At 38.4% G+C, this 17,647-nt stretch overlaps 3 protein-coding genes across 4 annotated transcripts; 2 read left to right on the top strand and 1 right to left on the bottom strand.

The window, feature by feature from the left end:
* Window positions 1–712: 712 nt before the first annotated feature.
* Window positions 713–4,209, top strand: LOC111211511 (expansin-A9-like). Its single transcript, XM_022712658.2, has 3 exons — window positions 713–965; window positions 1,055–1,373; window positions 1,991–4,209. Exons 1-3 carry the CDS (start codon window positions 809–811, stop codon window positions 2,298–2,300), a joined length of 786 nt encoding a protein of 261 aa, XP_022568379.2. The 5' UTR covers window positions 713–808; the 3' UTR covers window positions 2,301–4,209.
* A 1,350-nt stretch (window positions 4,210–5,559) lies between these two features.
* Window positions 5,560–7,943, bottom strand: LOC106423938 (probable serine/threonine-protein kinase PBL11). 2 transcript variants are annotated; one of them, XM_013864680.3, is made up of 7 exons: window positions 7,810–7,943; window positions 7,572–7,653; window positions 6,962–7,269; window positions 6,721–6,856; window positions 6,492–6,634; window positions 6,296–6,419; window positions 5,560–6,171 (listed from the first exon to the last, which is right to left on the bottom strand). In XM_013864680.3, the coding sequence occupies exons 2-7, from the start codon at window positions 7,621–7,623 to the stop codon at window positions 5,768–5,770; spliced, it is 1,167 nt and encodes a 388-aa protein (XP_013720134.1). In that variant the 5' UTR covers window positions 7,624–7,653; window positions 7,810–7,943; the 3' UTR covers window positions 5,560–5,767. The 2 variants fall into 2 exon arrangements, with proteins under 2 accessions (XP_013720134.1, XP_048602629.1); XM_048746672.1 differs by having other exon boundaries at window positions 7,572–7,866.
* Window positions 7,944–8,978: 1,035 nt separating this feature from the next.
* On the top strand, window positions 8,979–17,566 carry LOC106424042 (E3 ubiquitin-protein ligase PRT6-like). Its single transcript, XM_013864780.3, has 18 exons — window positions 8,979–9,175; window positions 9,261–9,511; window positions 9,585–10,655; window positions 10,792–11,963; window positions 12,052–12,192; window positions 12,532–12,775; window positions 12,858–13,559; window positions 13,752–13,946; window positions 14,058–14,644; window positions 14,770–14,821; window positions 14,904–15,522; window positions 15,694–15,875; window positions 15,948–16,480; window positions 16,577–16,681; window positions 16,772–16,838; window positions 16,933–17,010; window positions 17,100–17,168; window positions 17,262–17,566. Exons 2-18 carry the CDS (start codon window positions 9,449–9,451, stop codon window positions 17,331–17,333), a joined length of 5,952 nt encoding a protein of 1,983 aa, XP_013720234.2. The 5' UTR covers window positions 8,979–9,175; window positions 9,261–9,448; the 3' UTR covers window positions 17,334–17,566.
* Window positions 17,567–17,647: the final 81 nt, after the last annotated feature.

Genomic DNA, 17,647 nt, shown 5'->3' with positions numbered 1-17,647 from the left:
AGTATAGTATAGATTTATAAACTTTAGAAAAGGATTTCCCAATAATTAATTGTTCAAGCAATTATTCTCTAGATGTTTTCCATATATAGTTTTTAGGTATTCGCGTTTGGTTGATAGAATGATAGACATAAATCCAATACTTTTATTTAACCTAACAAAAACAAATAAAACAAGATCAAAAGTCTTGATAAGGAAAATGCTTTACGGAAAGTCAGAAACAAGTGTTCAGTTATTCTCTTTGCACTTTCTTGAAGAATAAGTACCAAATATTGATTATTTTAGCTTTATAATAAATTACCTTTTGCATTCCCTTTAATTTTAAAATTTACAACTATAGACTTTTTCAGATAACACATCTAAATATCATAAAATCAATTGATGTTCTCCACAATGTATATTTTACTTGTTATAGACATATTATTCACTGATTTTTATTAATGATGAAGTAAGCATGCACAAACAAAAAATAAAATTTATTTATTTTATATAAAACAGTTCAACAATAATTTACTTTTATTCACTACAACCAGTCAATAATTATTTTGGATGGGAAATTTAAACTCTTCTGAGTTCGGTGGAATATAATAGAAATATTTATTAGATCCATGAGGAAAAAATTGCGGAACTACATATAATTTATAAAAAAAAAATTATAAAATAAAAAGAAAATCATAATAGAATAAAGCGGTAAGCTCTTTAGACGCCCTGCTCTCTTCCTCCATAAGTAGCCTTCCTACTATCCTCATCCCTCACACAACTCTCCTCTTCCTCTCTCTTTCAGAAAAGACCTTTCCGTACTGAAGAAAAAATGGCGGCAAAAGTAATGACTGTAATGGCGGTTATGGTGGTTGCTGCTCTAACCACAACCACAGTAGAGGCCAGAATCCCCGGAGTTTACACCGGAGGTCCCTGGGTCAACGCTCACGCCACCTTCTACGGTGAAGCTGATGCTTCAGGAACTATGGGTACACAACCTTTAAACAAAACTTTATTTAAAGTCACGTTCCTGAACACACTATCGTTGAATAAACATTTAACTAACGTTTTGTTGCAGGTGGTGCGTGCGGGTACGGGAATTTATATAGCCAAGGTTACGGTGTGAACACGGCGGCTTTAAGCACGGCCTTGTTTAACAATGGTTTGAGCTGTGGTGCTTGCTTTGAGCTCAAGTGTGTCAATGATCCAGGCTGGTGTCTTCCCGGGAACCCATCAATTCTTATCACCGCAACTAATTTCTGTCCACCTAACTTTGCTCAAGCTAGCGACAATGGTGGTTGGTGTAACCCTCCTCGTGAGCACTTTGATCTCGCCATGCCTATGTTTTTAACCATCGCTAAGTATAGGGCCGGTATCGTCCCCGTCTCTTACCGCAGGTAAAAATCTTATCTCTCTATAGTCTACTCTATTTTTATTTCTCTTAGAGCATGATTAACGGGAATTTTTAGAGTGGATTTCTTAGAGTAGGATTCTTAGCGGAATAAGAAACTGTCTTTAACTTTTAACTAAAAAACTAAGAACCGGCTTCTGAACTTTTTTAGTTAAAAGTTAAAAGACGGTTTCTTATATTCCGATAAGAACCCACTCTAAGAACCTGATTAATCATGTTCTTAGTCATAAAAAAACGTCAAAAGATAATGCTTCCGGATAAAATCCTGAGAGTGATTCAGTAATTTACACGTCTCAATCCATGAGATTCGGGGACATTTTCTTTTGCATTGAAGTCAGCTAAGATCCGACACTTCTTCACTTCACCCCATACATTTGCCGGGTCATCGATATAACCCAAAATCGACCCGGGTCATCAAAAACATACTATAAACTCACTCCCTTTCATGACGTTACGTAAAGTTATTATATATTTTATCTAGTTTATTAATTTGTTTTAAATATGATACCAACGTAAAAAACATCAGTCTAAGCTAAAGAGTTTCATTGAGTATACTTTTTCAGACACAACTAATTGCAATATATATTTTTGGGGGTGTTGCAGGGTTCCATGTAGGAAGAAGGGAGGTATGAGATTCACGATCAATGGATCCAAGTACTTCAACTTGGTGCTAGTCACTAACGTAGCCGGAGCCGGAAACGTCCAGATGGTTAGTGTTAAGGGAAGCAACACAGGTTGGTTAGGTCTTAGCCGCAACTGGGGACAAAACTGGCAATCAAACGCAATTCTGGTCGGCCAATCTCTTTCTTTCCGAGTCAAAACCTCCGATGGTAGAAGCTCCACCTCCAACAACATCGTTCCGAGTAACTGGCAATTTGGTCAGACTTTCTCCGGCAAGAACTTCCGCGTCTGATTTCTAGAAGATAAAACAATAATCTGCCGAAGATATATTTGAAGTTTTTTTCCCTCTCATATATATATATATATTTACGTGTCTTTAAAATTAGCTATGATTTGGAACTGGGGTTTCTACCATTTTCCCTTATTTTCTCAGGGAAAGTATTGGGGTTGCTTGGTTTGGAAGTTAGATTTTATTTTAAAACATTAAGACTTTGTTTTTGTTTTTGGTGTGTTATGTCTTGTTCGGTTATGTAGAGAAGGCTGAAGCGGCTTCAAAAAGAAAGGGCTGGGATAAAGATAATTGTAGCCCGCAGCTCTCCTTTACGCTCTGATTGTATTTAGTATATATATGATACTAAATTAACTGGCTTCGAAGTTCGCCCTAAACGCTCCCAGGCACGGGGCTCGAGGTACACCGAATTTCAATGTCTTCCGGCGCCGGCGACGCGTTTTCCCGCCGGCGCTGGTCTCTCTCGCCGACGCTGTCTTCTGCCTTCATTCCACTGTTTGCTGCTCACTTCAAATTTCAGATGCTACGGAGTCGTAGCCTTTTGCAAACCGAAGAAGGGGATACCCGACGGAGCCTTTGTCGGAGACATAAGCTTCGGCTCCTCGTCTTCAATGTAGTCCTCCCGACGGCTCTTCCTACTTGCTCGGTCTGCTCTCCAGCGATGAGTCGAGAGGATTCTCTCGCCACCGTTGTTCTCCGGTTCACGGGAACGTTTCCCGGTGAACTCCACTCTAGCTGTCGACGGAAAAGCTATACTGTCGACCTTAGCCACGTTCTTCAACTTATCATGGAGCTAAGCTCTCAACGCTCAAGCTCTTGCTTTCCATTTCCGGGAAGTGAGACAGCAAAACTACCGCATGTCGCTCCTTTCTACTCATATGGCTCCAGAGTGCAAGGCAACTCAAGCTCAGATCTGAATCTCATAGGAAGATCTTCACCTTCCTCTCCTCCTAGTGAGCTGCCATTTCCCCTTGCGTGCCCCTTCCTCAACGGAGGATCTGCATATCATCACCGAACGTCTCTCTCTACATCTGGGTTCGATGGTCACTCAGCTTGCTCCGGTGAGCTCGTCTCTCCGCCGGTGAGTACCATCTATCTCTCAGTCGACGTCTACTGCACCATCTCCGACCTTCAATTTCGATCAACGACGTCTCGAACTTTGCCGGCGACTGCTTCAGAACCAAAGAGATATGTACCTAAGTGGGCCTGGCCCAATTCTTTTCTTGAAGCTATTAAGGTGATTACCAAGAACCTAAAGCCCATATTTTCAAATCAAAACATGCGATATATAGTTGTGGGTATGGCCTTTTTGGTCATGTTAAAGATGTTCGATGGATTCTTCGAGATCAATAAGCTGAGATTATTACAATATCATCTCTTTTGGAAGAATTTTTATGTGGGTTCACCAACTCTGGTATGGGTTTCATCATCCTCCTCAAACGAAGAGAGTTTTTCACAACTATGCCTCCCTTCTATGAACGGAGATGCTCTCTCGGATTCTCTGCTGAGTCCTTGTTTCAACTTACTCACCGGTTTGTTACTTTGCGTAGCGGTCTGTACGGGGCCAGAAAGTGCAATCGAGACTACTTCGGTTTTTCTCGTTGGTGAGGGTTGTCCTTCAACGTCACTTGTGACTATTTCTCAGCTATCCGACTTTGTTGTAGCTTCTTCGACGCATTCAGACTTTGTTTTGAATTCGCTGTCAACTTCATATGGAGACTTATCCGGTTTGATATCATTTTCCATTTTAGTTTATGATTTGTCTTCAAGAGGATGTCTAATTCCCTCTTTCCTTTGTAGTCCTTGAAGTTAAGTTTTAATGAAAGTTGTGTTTCAAAAAAAAAAAAATATGATACTAAACTTGGATTTTCCGTTTATATAAATAAATGATTGGCTATTCATTTTGATACCATTTCTTTATCTTCAATCTGTTAAAATACTAAAGTAATGAATGTATTGCTTATGTTGGTTTGTTGTGTTTGACTTTCAAATAGCGTTTAGAAAATATTCAAACTTCATATTTGCTTTTTAAATTTTGATTATCAAATTTATTCGCCTTTAAATAAAACTGTCCCTTATCGTTCCCGTAAAGTCACTATACTTTGAACATTCAAACCTATAAGCACGGAATCTATAGATTTATACGGCCCATAATTCGGGATATACGGTGTACCATACGTACATTGGCATGTACTTATGTAAGAGGTGATGCACTGAGGAGAATAAAATTCATGTGATGTGATATAAATGCATAACACCATCATCATGTGCAATCTGCGAACACAATTTATCAGAGAAAAACAACATAAAGTAATATAAGATATTGAATAAGATTTTACAGAATCTTATCTTTTATTCTGATGATTTAGTTGATGGACCAACCAATGTATAATTCGTTTTTTTCTATAGATACTTTGTTACATACTTACATTACTGTTGGGGGTTTTATCTATCCCATGACAATGTTTCATATGGTTACACTTACATCTAGATGCATACTATTTAGATAGCATCAGCCAGTAATGTAATAACAACGGCCTTAGCTTTTTTTCCTCTTTATTTCTTTCGAGACGAGGTATTTGTTAGTTACCGTGCATGTACATCATTTCAATTTATAGACGTTCATATGTAAAATTGTAAATAATGGTAGCATTTTAATTTAAGATTTTTTTGCCTTTAAAAGGTTTCAGTTTCCTTTAAGCAGCAATACACAAACATAAAGTTGCGATAAAAATAAAGATATACCCATATATATAAATATAAGTATCTGTCTATTTGGTTGGTTCACCTGCAAGAAAGATAGAAAGATTAAAGATGGTGGAAAGCATAAATCCTATATCATCTCATCTTTAAAGCATCAATATTTTTCGGCACAAAAGAACAATAGACAAACGTAAGAAAATCACCGGTGACTTCAAATGTGACATCTTACTTGTTAGTTGGGTCGATTCCCAATTCGTTTTTAAACAAAAGATAAGATATCTTAATTTATTTATTATAGGAGATGCCATAATTCATAACCAAATATATGAATACAAAAATGTAATAACATATATGTTCGGCCAGAAAAAGATGTGACAACTTATTTCTGATTTATAGAAGTGAAAAGTTATATCCTTAGTTTAGTTTATCTTTGGTTCAAAGTATAGTTTAAGCAACTTCTCTATTTTTCCAACTAAAAACTAATAAAGCCTATAACTACAGCCGTTAATGAATCTTCACTAATGGATTAGTTGACTAAACATAAATATAATCTTGATAGTTGAGTAAAATAGTAACCAAACATGCATATAATCTTTGATAGGTAAGTAATATAGTAACCAACATATTAATAATCTTGTCAACACTAGTAGTATATTAACCAAAATACATATAATATTGATAGTTGAATGAACATACTATTAATATTGCCAGCACTAATCTTGTAATCTGTAATCTAAATCCCCGGTGAAATCACATCTTGTGGATTGTTACATAATTGAAGGCCTAGGATAATTCACAGCTTGTGGAGATTTGTTGTTGCTGTCACTGCTGGGTTGAAGACTCTGCTGTTCTTTTGGTGTTTCCTTTGGGACATGAAGTTCTTCAAGTGTCTTGACGATTTCATTCATGTTTGGTCTAACCTTGTAATCTATAGTTATGCAGTCGAGTGCAAGACCTGCAATTTTTAAAGCCTGGGTAAGCGAGTATTGACCTTGGAGACGAGGATCCATCACTCGGAGAAGCCTTCTTTTGTTTGTTAAGTAAGGTCTTGCCCATTCCACTAGATTATGTTCTCCTACTGGCTGGTTCTTGTCTATGGCTCGTCTTCCTGATAAAAACTCCAGTAACACAACCCCGAAGCTGTACACATCGCTCTTTGCCGATAAATGACCTTTCAAAATTTAACAAGAACATCAGTTTTTTTTTTGTTGCATTGATCATAAAAAGCAATAGAAAAAGCACATGTACACAAACATATCTGTGTGGTAAAAAAAATAAAATAAATACAAACATACCAGTAGCTAAATACTCTGGAGCAGCGTATCCTTGAGTTCCCACGACTCTGGTAGTTACATGACTAATGTCACCCATTGGACCATCTCTAGCCAACCCGAAGTCTGAAAGCTTTGCGTTGTAGTTCTGTATATACACAGAAACATTATATATAAAACAAAGCTACACACAAAGGTATCAATCAATCATGTATCTTACTGAATCTAGCAAGATGTTAGATGCTTTGAAGTCTCGGTAAATAACTTGAGGTTGAGCATTGTGAAGAAAAGCGAGTCCTCTAGCTGCACCAAGAGCCATTCGAACCCGCGTGTTCCATGAAAGTGGCTGAAAGAATGTTCCTTCTGTTTTTGAGAAATCAGAAAAAAAACATATTATATTGAATATATTTCTCATGAGCTTTGTTCCCTTTGAAGTTATTTGAACTTACTTCTGAATAAGTGATTCTCAAGACTACCACGGGGCATGAACGTGTATACAAGTAGCCTTTGTTCTTCATCCAAGCAGTATCCAATCAATTTCACAAGGTTAGGATGATCCAGCTGACCTAAATAATTGATCTCCGCCTGTTTTTTTTTTTTCCATAATGAAAAGAAAAAAAAAGGTTCAAGCACTCGGTTTTTGGAAATAGACTTGTGAAATAACAAAAAAAAGAGATGTGACTAACTAACCAGCCATTCTCGATGACCTTGAAGGCCTTCTTGGTTAAGTCTTTTCACCGCAATGACGATTCCGTTCCCCGGTTTGGAAGGAGCCAAGGAAGTCTCATCGATCCATCCTTTGAAAACGCGACCAAAACCACCTTCACCAACCATACTATCAGGCCTGAAGTTCCTCGTTGCTGACTTGAGTTCACTGAGGCTAAAGTTCTTCAGGTTAGCATTTTGCAATATCTCTCCTTCAGTTCGAGGCATATGAGAGAAGGAAGTAGTGGACGAGCCCTTGCTCCCATCCCTACTCAAGAATTTCGAACTCAGCCCTACAAAAAATGGTTTATGAATCTGATTCTGTGGCGGCCTTTTAAGGTTCTCCAAATCTGGCAAGAACTAAATCAACATAATGACAGAAACAGTTTGAAGCTAACAGTTAATTATGCTCAGCCGACCGACAGTGTACTTTCCAGAGATTCCAACACTTAATTACTAATAATGGAAATAAATGGACTTCTACTCTGTCTGAACAATAAAAACCTTTCTAATTCAGGACAAAGCAAGTGTGTAAGAACCACAAATCATTAAAATTTAATACTAAAAAGGCAAGAAATTGGGCAAGAAGACTCACATGTGCTGGAAGCAATATCTGTTCTGATCTGATTGCTGAAACAAGCTCCCATTTAAACACCAATGACTCACTCACGCTCTATCTATACTCTTAGATTAAGAGCAAAAAAAAAAAAGAGAAAGACAGATCAGAGTTTTATGTGTGTAAACACAAACCCAGAAGAAGACGTATGAAATGGAGCAAACACTAATAAGGCTCAAGAAAACTCCAAAGGAGAAAGAGAAATGAAGGTTCCCACCAGAGAAGAAAGAAAACTATAGAGCTGGGCTGGCTAATGATGAAATTCCAAACTTTTTCTTTGTCTCCTAACAGGAAAAGTCTTTTGTGATAAATATTTATTTTAATTGAAACCAAATATAAATGTGCAATATGAGTTCTTTTTAGTTCTTTCATGTCTCTCTCTCTTTCTGTTGGGACTTTGTTTTCTTCCTCATCCTTCTCTGTTCATCGTTGACTTATTGACTTTTTCCATATCCCTCTTTGGAGTCTACCACACTCCACACACAAGTGCCAGACAAAAAAATCTTACCTTATATGATTAGAAAAAAATAACCATCTTTTTTTTCTGTCAGCAAATAACCATCTATAAGAAGCATAAACGATGCATATGTCAAAAAGAGAAGCTTGATATCATAATTTAAAATTTACACTGAAAAGGATATATGTACGAATTATTATGACTTCGGTTTACAAAAATTTATTTAACAAAAAAAGATTGATACATTGTTCATGTGTATGGTTGCATATTGCTGCTAGCTTTTGAAATTTCTTGCTCAGTAGAAAAAAAGGATGTGAACTTTTTGAGTATTAATGAAATGGAATACAACTATTTTAAAGACATGAACATTGTTTTTTTCCAGTAATGTGAATAAATAAAACTATGCTAAGATAGCAATCGGCTCAGCCCAATAAATCAAAAACCTTAAATCGTTATGTGCTCTAGGCTTTGTGTGGACTCGGCTCGCTAACTATTTATAGACTTTCCTTTGGTCCATGGGCCAGTATCCTATTATAGTATATAGTTAATGATAAATATTGATTTCTTTAGGAAATATGTAACAAATGTTTTTTTTTGTCAACAAACAAATGTTGTATTTATGATTGGAAAGTTTACTAATACACAATGAGATGACAATTTAATGCAACAATTTCATCTGAAAATTATTTTTCAGTACAGAATCACGGTTTTCGAATTGAATATTAATTTTATCTATTTTTCATCACTGACCCAAATCCATTTTACTAGTGCTAAATACTTGTAAATGTAATAACCATTTTCCAAAAAATGTGTCAATTTAAGATATACATTTTTAAAGACTTTGTGGAGCTAGTGAATTGACAAAGAGAACAATTATAGTAATTGAAAATTTCAACTTGATAATATATATATATCCTTTTATGAAAATTTCAACAACTAAACAAAAAAAGAAAGAAGCAACATTAATATTCCAATCATTAGATGAGAAAATCATCGAAGTCCCAAACAGCTCCAGACTTTTTCTTCTAATCCTATCTCTAATTTTGTAAAAGAAAGAGACTCGCCGAGCTTCGCAAACCGCCACGTCTCGCTTGATCAACTAACAAACTCTCTCTTTCGATCGGAGGTATATTTCTTCTTCTTCTTCTTCTTCTTCAGTTATGAATAGAATTTGATTTTGATGAGTTGTATAATCGTTTTGAATTTTGCAGTTACCTCAGACCGAAGAGGACCACTCCCTGCGAGTCTCTCATCGTCTTCCGACTTTTTTTTTCCTTTTCCTCGGCGGAGGAACCAAGCCCTGGAGAGTCGCCGCAGCTCCGTGCTAGGGTTAAGCAGGTGTCTCTGCAGCGTCGTGTCCGTGGTGGTGCTGTATCTCCGCCGCTCGTTAATCAGGGAGATGGAGACCGACTCGCCTCTCTTCGGTTCATTTCTCCCCAGTTCACACGATTCCCTCCTCGAGGTATCGTTTTTGATTCATATAGACTTTGCCGTTGCTTTGTTTTAATAGTAATCGTGAGAATTGTTTCTTGTAGAGGCTTGCCTTCGTTGGAGTACCTAAAGAACGCTGCTCCAAACAAGCTCTAGTGGAGTTCGTTAGAGCTAACCCTTCCAAAATCTCGGAGATCGTCTCTGCTCTCTTACCTACCGATGAGGAAGTTAAATCCGAATTGAAGGAAACGAGGGAACGGTCTCGGAAGAAGAGGTTTAGTGAGGCTATGAATTGGCTTCAGTGGCTGATGTTCCAGGACGATCCTGGCGTTTCCTTGAGCAATCTCGCTGAGTTGAATGTTGATCAGCGAGGTGTTTGTGGCTCCGTATGGGGACACAATGATATAGCGTATAAGTGTAGGACGTGCGAGAATGATCCGACTTGTGCTATCTGCGTGCCTTGTTTCGAGAATGGGGATCACGAGCTCCACGATTATTCGGTTATTTACACTGGCGGTGGTTGCTGTGATTGTGGGGACGAGACGGCGTGGAAACGGGAGGGTTTCTGTTCCAAGCATAAAGGTTCTGAACAGATTCAGCCCCTCCCTGAGAATCTAGCGAACTCGGTTGGGCCTGTGCTTGATGCGCTTTTTGCTTGTTGGAGTGGCAAGCTCTCATCTGCAGAGAGTATTGTTCAGAAAGATGCTCTTGTAGTAGTACTCCAGAAGATGTCAAACGAGTTGACATTTGCGGTGGTTGAAATGCTTCTGGAATTTAGTCAGTCCACTGAGAGTCTGCTGAGTTTCGTTGCTAGAAGGATTATCTCTTCAGGTGGTCTGCTGAATTATCTCGTGAAGGCTGAGAGGTTCTTGGACCAAGATGTAACCAGGAAACTACATGACTTGTTCCTCAAATTGATAGCAGATCCAGTCTTTAAGTCGGAATTTGCAAAAGCATTTGCGAGTTACTATCCAGTTGTGATAAGTGAAGCGGTTAAGCTGGGGAGTGATAATGCATTCAAGAAATTTCCACTGCTGTCTGCATTTTCTGTGCAAATCCTCACGGTGCCAACTCTAACACCATTTCTGGTGAAGGAAATGAATTTTCTGGCTATGCTTTTGGGATGCCTCAATGATATCTTTGTTTCTTGTTCTGGAGAGGATGGTGTGCTACAGGTAAACGCATAGCTTCATTTCTCAGTTATTTGGTATAATGACGTTTTCAGTTCACTATTATGTTATGTTACTTGAGTTTTTTTTTTTCGGTTGATTATGTTGGCAGTAAGATGTATTTGACGGTTTTCTTTTGCAGGCTACGAAGTGGGAACGGATGTCTGAGATAAGTGACCGTGTCATGGCAGACTTGAAATTTGTTACGAGCCATGTTGTAGTTTCCAAGTATGCAACACATGAACATCGGGAGTTATCAAGATCATGGTTGCTACTCATGACCTTTGCTCAAGGAATGAATCGTATAAAAAGAGAGACTGGAATCCATATTGAAGACGATAATGAGTATATGCATTTATTCTTTGTTTTGGGTCATTCAATAGCTGTTATTCACTCTCTGTTGGTTACTGGTACATATTCTGCTGCCAATGATAAAGAAATAGAAAATGAGGGAACCACCAAGGCAGGACTTGACAAGTGTGATGGAGATGGAGAAAGGTATGCAAAAGTTGGGAGATTGTCTCATGAAGATTCGGTATGTACTGCAATGGTAAGCAGCAGCTCCTCTGATAGCTCGATAGTCCCTGAAAACAAAATTGACCCTTTCCGTGCGCGTCTTCCTTCTTCTGCCATATGGTTGATACGCGAGTGTTTGAAAGTTCTGGAGACATGCTTAGAAGATGATGAAGGTATATCAAAATTTCTTTGCAGAAACGTCTCTGGCAGCACGATGTCATGGCCAAAGAGAAAATTTTCAAAGGTTGAAATTGGAAGAAGTGTATCCAGTAGTCTTGCCAGTTCTAGCAGAGATCCGAGTACTGGCTTATCACCTCTATGTGGCGATATACAAACAAATCTTAGCTTGGATAATGTTGATGGATCGAATGGGGAGGTTCAGACTGATGTTAAGGCTTACTCAAGGGGAGTATCTTGCAACTCTTCCGATCCGAATGCATCCGGAGTACATATACTTGGTCTGTGTGATTGGCCGGACATTCTATACGATGTGAGCTCTCAGCCCATATCAGTTCATCTACCGTTACACCGGTTACTATCTTTGCTCTTACAAAAAGCATTAGAGAGGTGTTATGGAGAATCGGCATTGCACCATGGAGTTAATGTTAGTCATGAGATCCCACAGGCTGACTTCTTCAGCTACGTGATAGGAGATTTCCATCCTTATGGATTTTCTGCACTTGTTATGGAGCATGTGCTCCGCATTAGGGTATTCTGTGCCCAAGTTATTGCTGGAATGTGGAAGAAGAATGCGGATTCTGCGTTAGTAACTTGCGAGTTGTATCGGTCAGTTTGCTGGTATGTGAAAGAATACTATTGTTTTCATGAAGCGCTGTAGTTCATCATTCACTCGCATGTTTTTCATTTTAGTTGTTTCCATTTACAGGTCAGAACAGGGACTTGAGCTTGATCTATTTCTTCTGCAGTGTTGTGGTGCGTTGGCTCCCGCAGATTCTTATGTTAATAAGCTTCTCGACCGATTTGGGCTCTCGAGCTATCTTTCACTAAACCCCAATATGACAAATGAGTATGTAGCTATTGTCCTCTTACTGCTAATCGTTCTCAGTACATGGTTTAAAAGTTCTGCTACATCAATCTGTCAAGTTATCGCGTACAGTATGATTCTCTTCATTTAACAGAAGCATATTGTCTCTAATTATTGAAGTATATCGTCTTTAATTAATTATATTACTCTGTAAGTCTTCTCTGTTTCGTATTTATATATTGCTAGATGGTCAGTTTTTTTTTTCTTGAACACAATGCTAGATGGTTACTTAAAACGACCCTCTTGTATCTAAAATTTTTATTATTATTAGTCTTTCTTGCCTGGTTTTGACATTTATTCTGATCATAAAATTCTTTTCAGGTATGAAGCAGTTTTGGTCCAGGAAATGCTTGCTCTTCTGATACAGATCCTGCAAGAAAGGCGATTTTGTGGTCTTTCTACTGTTGAAAGTTTGAGAAGAGAGATCATATTCAAGTTAGCCACTGGAGATTTCACTCATAGTCAATTGGTCAAATCTTTACCCCGTGACCTGTCCAAGTCGGATGAGCTCCAGGAGGTCTTAGACAACGTTTCAGTATATTGTAATCCATCCGGCATGAACCAGGCATTGATTCAAATCCATATACTGGCCTCACCCTTAAGTTGACACACAATGTAAAACTCACGTGACGTTAGTTCTTTGGCAGGGAAAGTATTCACTACGGTCATCTTGTTGGAAGGAATTGGATCTCTACCACCCTCGTTGGCATTCGAGAGAGTTGCAATCTGCAGAAGAAAGATTTTCACGCTATTGTGGAGTGTCTGCGGTGACCACTCAGCTTCCTAGGTGGAGAATGATCTATCCGCCGCTAAAGGGACTTTCTAGAATCGGCACTTGCAAAGCCACATTTCAAATCATTTGCTCTACTTTATACTACGCACTACAGAGTGGTTCATCTGTTAAATCACGCGCTCAAGATGGCGTTCTCATAAGTGCATTGCACTTACTCTCGTTATCATTGGATATTTGCACTCAGCAAAGGGGATCTAATATTCAGGCTTGTTGCGTAGAAGATTCTATTCCGATTCTCGAATTAGCTGGTCTAGAAATAATTGGTCTAAATCAAGGGACTGGAAAAGAAAGTTTGTTGTCTCTTCTTGTTTCATTAATGAGGACCCGTGAAGGAGATGGTCTCCATCAATTTCCAGAGGCAGGCAGTTGTAATATTTCGTCCTGGATTGGAAACTTGCTCAAGAAGTTCAGTGAAATTGATTCTGTTTGTATGAACCTATTGCAAAGTCTTGCCCCGGAGGTGGTCGGTCACTCTGTCTTTGACAAAGCCACATCAGGCTCTGCTTCTGATGACACACGCAAGGCTAAAGCTAGAGAGAGGCAGGCTGCTATTCTGGTAAGATTTTTAAGTTTCAACTCTGTCTCCGGATGTTTATTAACTGGAAGCCTGCATGTAGTAATATATTTCCATTTTTCCGGTATAAGACAGTCTAGATCGTTTAAATGTTCATTATTTAACTTATTATCTACAGTAATAATTGATAAGATCCAGGATAAACTAGTTATGGGTATTCTAACTTGGATGCAGGCAAAAATGAAAGCTGAACAATCAAAATTCTTGTCTACAATGAGTTCCAGCATGGATGATGATGATCTAAGATCTGAAACTGAAACAAGTGATTCCGTAGTGGAACATGATTCAGAAATTGCTATTCGTGAAGTCTGCTCCTTCTGCCATGACCCAGATTCCAAAGACTCGGTTTCTTTCTTGATTTTTCTCCAGGTTAGTAGCATGGATGATGCTATTATTTGTGATTTTTAATGTTAAATAAACGTATACTCCGAGGAAGTTTTGTTTCGTATCCTTCTTAATAATTTCTTTTCCTACCTGCAGAAATCTAAACTTTTGAGTTTTGTGAATAGAGGCCCTCCATCTTGGGATCAATGTCCACAATCTGAAAAGAAGATACCCATGGATGAAGCTCCCGATCTCCAGAGAATAAATGTTTCCTCAGACAGTTTAAGAATGATTTCTCATGTGCTGCAGCTGTCAGATGATGCAACCTCCGAGTCTGCTACAGATTATGTGCTTGAGGCTTTAACAGCCCGGCTTTTAGGGAATGGTCAGAAGGAGAAGAGGTCTAGCGATGCGAGGGGAAAAGATGAATCTAACTTGGAGTCATTGGAAACAGCTATGTATCAAACTGTTCGCAAAAAAACTGAAAACATGATAAATCAAAGCCTTACACATGTAAATCATCGACAGCCTGATTCTGAAAGTAGTTCGGAGAGGAGTTCCGTTGGTGGTCTATCTACTTTGCATAGGTTTCAAGATATTCGATCAAAACAAACCTCCAGATATCTGGATGTCAGTGCAGATGGGTTTCACCCTGCCGACTGTGATGGGATTTATCTTTCATCATGTGGACATGCTGTGCATCAAAGCTGTCTTGAACGATATTTAAACTCGTTAAAAGAAAGGTGAGACATGGTGAACCCTTTTTCATTCATGTCGATATCTCCGTCCCACCTGTTGCTTGCTTGATTCACATTTGTGATGTTAACGTTGCATTTAGAATCTCTTTTTCTTTGTTTGGATGGTGTAGGTCTGACAGGAGAAATGTTTTTGAAGGTGCACATATAGTGGATCTTGTACAGGTATTTATATGACCAGTTTAGATATATTTTATGGGGTTTTAATGTGCTCCTTCTGAAGCTTCATCACTGTTTCTTCTTTCAGGGAGAATTTCTCTGTCCTGCATGCCGCCGACTAGCTAATTCTGTGTTGCCTGCATGTCCTGTAGACCTATGTTCTGTATCAAAGCTACAAGAAAGTTCGCATGCTAAGTTAGGTAGATTAGATGAACAGATACCTTCTCTTTTGCTCTCTGAAGCGTTGTGTCTACTACAGTTTGCTGCTAACGTGATCGAAGATGGTGATACTCTTAAAACAGTATCTCTGCAGGGAGATGAGCCAAGAAGAAAAGATCTTCAATCTGTCTCCAACAAGCTCTGGAATTTCTATTTTTCTAAGCGACAGGAAAAACCTCCGGGAAGTTCTTGGCTACCACAATCGATCATCATGTGGGACACCCTTAAGTGCTCTCTAATTTCAATGGAAATTGTGACTCGTTGTGCGAAGAATACAATGCTTCCTGTCTATGGTATTGACTCCTTGTATGAAGAGTTTAAAACCTCTAAGGGAATTGCTTTGTCACTCTTATTACGAGTGGTACAGAGCACCCGGACAAAGAATGCTTTACATGTTCGTCAGAGATTTATGGGTATGAAATATCTTGCGGAGTCTATATGCTCTGGAATCTCAAGTACTTCTTCAAGCAGCATATTTGAAAGTGAAGGTACTTTGTTTCCAATTCTGATAGAGAAACAGTTATATGGCATTGTCTGTCTACTTTAAACTGACATAAGTTGGGATTAGTTTTAGTCTCTCTACAATTTCCCAATTAATTATCAAAGAGTTAGTTGCTAACTGTAGATGATTTTTCTTGATAAATCTGAGAATTTTTCAGGCGCAGCAGGTTCGTGGAAGAATATAAACCTGCTATGGAGTCGAGCATCTGATCCAGTTCTTGCCCATGACCCATTTTCATCACTGATGTGGGCTCTCTTTTGTCTCCCATCTCCTTTCATCACATGCGAGGAATCTCTATTATCAATTGTGCATATTTTCTACAGTGTCTCTGTTATTCAGGTATATGCCACATTGTAGACTAGTTTTGCTTCTTACTCACTTTTTCTTAATCATGTTTTTTTCTTGGTGCAGACTGTAATTACATATTGTGCAGGTCGCCTGTGTTACACTAGTGAGTTAGATTTCAAAGAAAATCTGCTTAGCGACATCTCCATAGCTTTGAGAGAATCAGGTGGTTGGGAGTATTTCAGGTCTAATAATATGGATTTATCATGTGATATAAAAGAGACGATCCGTAAATATAGTCTTCCTTTTCTGAGGAGATGTGCGTTGTTGTGGAGGTTACTTAAAACTGCGCCTGGGAAGTTTCATGAAGAGGTACATATGTTCGATGTGCCATCTGACTCCAACAGCGACTATATGGATTTCATGTATAGTCCTCAATCTGAGCTGAAGCATGTGGATGAACTGGAGAAAATGTTCAAGATTCCTCCCATTGATACCGTTATCAATGATGAACTTCTCTGGTCTTCATCGCAAACATGGCTTCGACATTTCCAGATGGAATACAGAGTCAACAGAGTCAAAGGGCCCCTTTGCATAACCCCTTTAGTTCCTTTCCAGCTTATGAAATTACCCAATCTATACCAGGACCTATTGCAAAGGTTTGCAGCAGCGTCTCTCTCTCTCTGGTTTTGTACAAATTTATTTCCCTAAACTTCTCTAACCAAGAAGCGTATTTTATTTCTTATTCTTATTAGGTATATTAAAAAGCCTTGCAGCAATTGCACGAAAGTTATTGAAGAACCTGCACTATGTCTTCTCTGTGGAAGATTGTGTTCTCCTATATGGAGACCTTGTTGCAGGTTTTTGCTTCACTTTCACTACTCTCGAAATATCCTAGTTATTTTTTTTTTTAGAAACCATTTAAATACGTCTCCGACATACTTTTACAGAGAAAGTGGTTGTCAGACTCATGCAGTCACATGTGGTGCTGGTACTGGTGTATATCTTCTGATACGGGTATAGCTTCTCTTGTGACAATATATCGCTTGTGTATGTATGGTGTTTGCATCGTTATTGGGGGTTTTAAATTGATTATTCATGTTTTCAATAGCGGACTACAATTTTGCTACAAAGATTTGCAAGACAATCACCTTGGCCATCTCCTTATTTGGATACATTTGGAGAAGAGGTAGGCCTTGGATAATTTTAATAGGTGTGATCGTGTTGATTCAGATGTTTGATTGCTAAGGTTATCGATTGATTTAATTTTTGTTCCAGGATATTGAGATGGCCAGAGGGAAACCACTATACCTGAATGAAGAACGCTATGCTGCGTTAACATACATGGTAAGTAAATGTTTCGACTCACCAATCAGTAAATCAATAGGAAGAACCAAAGTTTGTATGGATGGTAATATCAGTGTTCTGCTTTGATGTCAGGTTGGATCTCATGGACTCGATCACAGCTCGAAAGTTCTCAACCAAACCACAATCGGAGCCTTCTTAACTTAAAGAAAAGGTCTTTGTTCTCTTTCTATCCTTCTCTTCTCAGGGATTGTTGTTCTTCGTGTACATTATACATGTTACTTTTAAATCATCATCAGTTAACATCCTATAGATTTGAGAGATTTTCTGATGATTTCCTTTATTTTATTTTGATTAGACTCTGTCACGTTGTTTGGTTGATTTCTTTATTTGCGGAGATGACATCATATGCTTGTAAACAAGAATATTTTCTTTGACGATACAGTAGCTTCATTTGTTCAAAAAGGATCCAAATTTTCACGAGCTTGGTATTATATGTTAAGCGTTATCTCACTAGTGTC

The sequence above is a fragment of the Brassica napus genome, chromosome C2 (assembly GCF_020379485.1).
Source record: "Brassica napus cultivar Da-Ae chromosome C2, Da-Ae, whole genome shotgun sequence".
NCBI classification, from domain to species: domain Eukaryota; kingdom Viridiplantae; phylum Streptophyta; class Magnoliopsida; order Brassicales; family Brassicaceae; genus Brassica; species Brassica napus.
The sequence above is the reverse complement of the archived record's forward strand: the minus strand, read 5'-3'. Positions and strand labels throughout refer to the sequence as shown.

Bases quoted from the DNA above. Each gene is read 5' to 3' on its own strand.
- LOC111211511 (XM_022712658.2), top strand. From the start codon at position 809: ATGGCGGCAAAAGTAATGACTGTAATGGCGGTTATGGTGGTTGCTGCT. The intron at 966-1,054 runs GTACACAACCTT...GTTTTGTTGCAG, and splicing joins TGATGCTTCAGGAACTATGG to GTGGTGCGTGCGGGTACGGG. The intron at 1,374-1,990 runs GTAAAAATCTTA...GGGGTGTTGCAG, and splicing joins GTCCCCGTCTCTTACCGCAG to GGTTCCATGTAGGAAGAAGG.
- LOC106423938 (XM_013864680.3), bottom strand. From the start codon at position 7,623: ATGGGAGCTTGTTTCAGCAATCAGATCAGAACAGATATTGCTTCCAGC. The intron at 7,270-7,571 runs GTGAGTCTTCTT...CATTTTTTGTAG, and splicing joins AGATATTGCTTCCAGCACAT to GGCTGAGTTCGAAATTCTTG. The intron at 6,857-6,961 runs GTTAGTTAGTCA...AAAAAAAAACAG, and splicing joins AAGGTCATCGAGAATGGCTG to GCGGAGATCAATTATTTAGG.
- LOC106424042 (XM_013864780.3), top strand. From the start codon at position 9,449: ATGGAGACCGACTCGCCTCTCTTCGGTTCATTTCTCCCCAGTTCACAC. The intron at 15,523-15,693 runs GTACTTTGTTTC...AGAATTTTTCAG, and splicing joins CAGCATATTTGAAAGTGAAG to GCGCAGCAGGTTCGTGGAAG. The intron at 16,839-16,932 runs GTATAGCTTCTC...TGTTTTCAATAG, and splicing joins GTGTATATCTTCTGATACGG to CGGACTACAATTTTGCTACA.